The sequence below is a fragment of the Glycine soja genome, chromosome 2, assembly GCF_004193775.1.
Source record: "Glycine soja cultivar W05 chromosome 2, ASM419377v2, whole genome shotgun sequence".
NCBI classification, from domain to species: domain Eukaryota; kingdom Viridiplantae; phylum Streptophyta; class Magnoliopsida; order Fabales; family Fabaceae; genus Glycine; species Glycine soja.
In genome coordinates this window covers 20248849-20254553 of record NC_041003.1, presented here as the reverse complement: position 1 = coordinate 20254553, position 5705 = coordinate 20248849, and the positions used below count along the sequence as shown (strand labels likewise).

The 5705-nt window shown below is 46.6% G+C and overlaps 1 protein-coding gene across 1 annotated transcript; it reads left to right on the top strand.

The window, feature by feature from the left end:
* The first annotated feature begins 3289 nt into the window (after nt 1-3289).
* Nucleotides 3290-5486, top strand: LOC114373569. Its single transcript, XM_028331058.1, has 3 exons — nt 3290-3613; nt 3783-5014; nt 5087-5486. The coding sequence occupies exons 1-3, from the start codon at nt 3290-3292 to the stop codon at nt 5484-5486; spliced, it is 1956 nt and encodes a 651-aa protein (XP_028186859.1).
* The last annotated feature ends 219 nt before the right edge of the window (nt 5487-5705 follow it).

Genomic DNA, 5705 nt, shown 5'->3' with positions numbered 1-5705 from the left:
CACCAAGTCCTTGGAGCAAGAGACCAAGAGGGCCCGTAGGGAAGAACATGGCCGGAACAAATTCTAAGGGGCTCTATGGGGCAGTAACAGCGAGCTTAAGCTCCGGAGAGAGAAAAGGGACCAATCGCGAGTAGACGCTTTGATTCTGAAGGATGAATTGAGGGTTTTCCTAAGGTCCAAGAGGAGTTTGTCTCAACGGTTATGCGAGACCGAAACAAACATGTTAGCCATCATCAGCAAGTACCAAGAAGAATTAAATCTAGCCACGGCCCACGAGCACAAAGTGGCGGACGAATACGCCCGATTGTACGCGAAAAAGGAGGCTAGAGGAAGGGTGATTGACTCGTTACATCAAGAAGCAACGATGTGGATGGATCAGTTTGCTCTTACTTTGAATGGGAGTCAAGAACTCCCCCGATTGCTGGCAAAGGCCAAAGCTATGGTGGACACCTACTCCACCCCCGAGGAGATCCACGGGCTCCTCCGCTATTGTCAGCACATGATAGACTTGATGGCCCATATAATTAGGAACCGTTAGGGAGTTTATATTGTCACTCAGATCTTGGCTAGTTATAACTTTCTAAATAAAATGAGTTTATCCTGTGATTTTACTCCAAAAACAATGCGAATCAGATCACTCCCACATTCCATCTCTAGCATACATTCATTTCTCATTACGTACTCCTCACATTTGGTCTTTTTAGGAAAGACGCCATAACTAAGCGCGCCCCAAGGCATCCCTATCGTACCAGATCAAAATCTAGGACAATAGGTGACCTAGAGGAAGTACAGGAATAGATGAAAGCCGACATGTCGGCTTTGAAAGAAAAAATGTCTTCCATGATGGATCCCATGCTGGAAATGAAACAACTAATGGAGAGTAACGCGGCCACCGCCGCCGCTGTTAGTTCAGCTGCCGAAGCAGACCCGACTCTCCCAACTGCCACGCACCACCCTATTCCAAACGTGGCGGGACGAGAGGGAAGCACACCGGGGCATATCAACAACCCCCATCCGGGGTACAACTGAGGTACTTATCCCTACGGATTACCACCCAATTACACACCACCAGCCATACATGAAGACGTGGGTCACTTTCCTCCCCTCATCCTCGACGGGGAACCTCCTCGACATCCTGACGGGGTCCACGAGAATCCTCGAGAGCATGCTTAGGGAGACGTCGACTCCTACTCCCCGTTTCCCGCTGAGGGGCCAGTGCCTAACGCGCTACCTCAACCCAATATCACGGGAGAGCCTTGAAGCCACCCAACGCAGCCAATGTTTCTGTCCGTGAGAGGACCACCCCCGGCACCGGAAGGAAAGGGGAAACTCGATATCATCGAAGAGAGATTGAGGGCTGTTGAAGGGTTTGGTGATTATCCGTTCGCAGACATGACCGACCTATGCCTGGTACCGGACGTCGTTATCCCTCCGAAGTTCAAAGTACCTGACTTCGATAGGTACAAAGGGACGACTTGTCCTAAGAATCACCTAAAAATGTATTGTCACAAGATGGGTGCATATTCCAGGGACGAGAAGTTATTGATGCATTTCTTTCAAGATAGCTTGGCCGGGGCAGCAGTCATCTAGTATGTTGGATCAAGTGGCCTCAGAATAATTAAGAAGGGGGGGTTGAATTAATTATTGATGAATCTTTACTAATTAAAATTTACCCTTCTTAGGCTTTTACTATGCTGCTAAGAAAGTAAAGAACATGAATATAAACTTAACCAAAAGTAAAAGCGGTAATTAAAGTGCACAGTGGAAATTAAAAGAGTAGGGAAGAAGAAGACAAACACACAAGAGTTTTATACTGGTTCGGCAACAACCCGTGCCTACATCCAGTCCCCAAGCGACCGCGGTCCTTGAGATTTCTTTTCAACCTTGTAAAATTCCTTTACAAGCAAAGATCCACAAGGGATGTACCCTCCCTTGTTCTCTTTGAACAACCTAGTGGATGTACCCTCCACTAGAACTGATCCACAAGAGATGTACCCTCTCTTGTTCTCAGTCACAACAACCCAAGTAGATGTACCCTCTACTTGTACCACAAAGGATGTACCCTCCAATGTGTTAAGACAAAGTTCTCAGGCGGTTAGTCCTTTGAAACTTTGTGAAGGGGGAAACAAAAGAATTCTCAGGCAGTTAGTCCTTCGTTCTTTTGGAAAAGGGAGAAGAGAGACACAAAAAGAATTCAGGCGGTTAGTCCTTGGCGAATTCTTTTTGGCAAAGGGAGAAGGGAATGAAAAAGATGAATAACACAAGTTTTGTTTTCAAGGTTTGGAAAAACCAGAAAACTTTAGAAAGCTTTTGGCAAAGGAAGAAGAAGAAGAAATTCAAGAGGATGTTCAACGAGATTCAAAGGATGTAAAAGATTGTAATCAATTGTCTTGAAAATGAAAGTTAAGGACTTGCTTTTATAGACTCTTCATGTCTGGTCAAGAAAACCATTAGAAGAGTTATAACCTTTAGAAAAACTTGAAAACTATTGGAATAGTTATATCTTTTGATTTTTGTTCAAAACTTATCACTGGTAATCGATTACCAAATCATTGTAATCGATTACTCAAAGCATTTTTGTGAAAGGATGGGACTCTTCACATTTAACTTTGAATTTCAACGTTCAAACACACTGGTAATTGATTACCAAATCATTGTAATCGATTACACCATTTTGAAATCTATTGGAACGTTGAAAATTTAGTTGAAAGCTTTTTGAAAACAATCTTTGCTACTGGTAACCGATTACAATAAACTGGTAATCGATTACCAGAGAGTAAAAACTCTTTGGTAAAAGGTTTTGTGAAAAATTCATGTGCTACTCAATGTTTTGAAAAACTTTTCAGTACTTATCTTGATTGAGTCTTTTCTTGATTCTTGAATCTTGAGTCTTGAATCTTGTTCTTGATTATTCTTGATTCTTGATTCTTGAAAACTTGAAACTTCTCTTGAATCTTTCTCTTGATTCTTGAATTGTTCTTGACTCAATCTTGAAATCATTCTCATGGGCTTTTTGTCATCATCTTTGTTATCATCAAAACACCTTGAATCAATCTTGATTCTTCATCATGAAGCAATGAAGTTTGCTTCTACATGGTACACTAATCTAGAAGCTTCCCGCATCCGCACCTGGAAGGATCTGACTACCACTTTCCTTTGGCAGTATCAATACAACTCTGACATGGCTCCCGATCGGACTCAGCTACAAAACATGATTCAACGCGAAAGCGAGTCCTTTAAAGAATACGCTTAGCGTTGGAGGGACCTGGCAGCGCAAGTAGCCCCTCCCATGGTTGAGAGGGAAATGGTTACTATGATGGTGGATACCTTGCCTGTATTTTACTATGAGAAATTAGTGGGCTACATGCCTTCTAGCTTCGCAGGCTTAGCCTTTGCCGGAGAAAGGATCGAGGTAGGTTTGAAGAGGGGAAAGTTTGATTACGTCTCCCCGGTAGGTGCCAACAGTAGGAGGACCGAAATAGCTGGGACAAAGAAGAAAGAGGGAGATGCCCATACCGTCACTTCAACACCTGCATGGCCTAAGCCGCCGCAAATCCCCTACTGTACTCACCAATATGCGCAACATCATCTGAGTTTTTCGGCTCACACCGAGGTCTCTTTCGATACGGCACTCACCCAACCAAGGGCGCCCACGCCCCCACAGTGGGGGAGCTCTCCGGGACCCAACTCCGACTCGGCCTCACCCGGCCAACAACGCTCACTTTGGCGCAAACACGGCAAGTAACTCTTGCCATCTCACATCTCCAACCAATTGGCCATAGTGGTATAACCCTAGTGCGACCTGCGCATACCATGGGGGGACCCCGGGGCACTTGACTGAACAGTTCTTCGCCTTGAAAAGCAAGATCCAAAGCTTGATAGAGGCCTGGTGGTTGACTTTTCAAGAGGACGGGCCCAACATAAAAACAAACCCTCTTGCCAATCATGGAGGGGGAGCGGTTAATGCCATCGAGGTGAGTAGGTTGCACTGGCCCAAGCTTTTGGAGGACGTAAAGACCCCCAGAAGGTTTATCTACAAGGCTTTGCAAAAGGTGGGCATGATTCCCTGCGGCGGGCACAGAGAAGACTCTTGCTTAATGCATCCGGGTGTACCCCATGACATGGAAACATGTTCGGCAATAAGGGATCTATTACAATGGATGATAGACCAAGGCCGGCTTGAGGTCGGCAGTGAGAACCAGGAGGAACAACATGTATACATGCAGTCGGCTGATGTAGAAGGACCTAAAAAGCCTAAACCCTTGGTAATATATTTCACCAGGAACACGGCTCCCCAAAGACCTCAACACCCCTCGGCAGTGTCGGGCGGTAGATCTATTCCATTTTCTTACAAGAACAACCACGTAGTTCCGTGGAGGTATGCTTCTCTGGGCGGTAGGAAGGAAGAAGCTATCGATATCAGCTCACTATCAGCCAAAGTGACCAATATCACCAGGCTGAGTGGCATAACCCGCAGTGGTCGCGTGTTCGGACCCCCTAGCCTGCCGATACAGCCTGCAAACACTAAAGGGAAAGCTAGGATGACGGAAGGACAAAATGTCAAAGTGTTCCCCGCACCAGACGAGGATGTTCCAACGAAGGATCTTTCCGAGGGAAGAGAGGGTTGTGGCAAGAAAGAGGTATCACTCGAGGAGGCCGGCGAGTTCCTCCGCATTATCCATCCAAGCGAGTTCAAAGTCATTCAACAACTCAACAAAACCCCAGCTAGAGTCTCCCTTCTAGAACTGCTCATGAGCTCTAAGCCTCATCGAGCTTTGCTGGTAAAGGTCTTGAATGAAGCTCACGTAGCCCAAGACATCTACGTAGAAGGCTTTGGGGGAATCGTCAATAACATCATAGCCAACAACTACCTCACTTTCGCTGAAGAGGAAATCCCTACCGAGGGGAGAGGACATAACCGAGCTTTACATGCGTCAGTCAAATACATGGAACACGTTATGGCCAAAGTACTCATCGACAATGGCTCAAGCCTGAACGTGATGCCCAAAAGCACGTTGGAGAAATTGCCATTTAACGCTTCCCATCTGAGGCCAAGTTCCATGGTTGTCCATGCCTTTGACGGTAGCCGCCAAAAGGTAAGCGGAGAGATCGACCTCCCAGTACAGATAGGGCCTCATACCTGCCAGGTTACATTCCATGTGATGGATATCAACCCGACCTACAGCTATCTTTTGGGGCATCCATGGATCCACTCAGTTGGAGTCGTCCCCTCCACACTCCACCAAAAGTTGAAGTTTGTAGTGGAAGGACATTTGGTCATAGTATCAGGTGAGGAAGATGTCCTGGTAAGTTGCCCTTCCTCTATGCCATACGTGGAAGCCGCAGAGGAGTCATTGGAAACGGCTTTCCAATATTTTGAGTTACTAAGCATCGCCTCCATAGATTCCCTCTCTAGGCAGCCCCGCCTGTCCGATTCGGCAATGATGGTGGCCCGGGTGATGCTGGGGCACGGCTACGAGCCCTGAATGGGTTTAGGTAAGAACAACGGCGGCAGGACCAGCCTGGTAAGCACCAAAGGAAATCGCGGGAAGTTTGAGTTAGGCTATAAACCTACGCAGGCTGGCATAAGGAAAAATATCTCGGAAAAGAAGAACAAAGGCCAGAGCCTACGGTTGGGACAACGAGCCAAAGAGCCCCCGCCGTGCCACATCAGTAGGAGCTTCATAAGTGAGGGCTTAAGACGC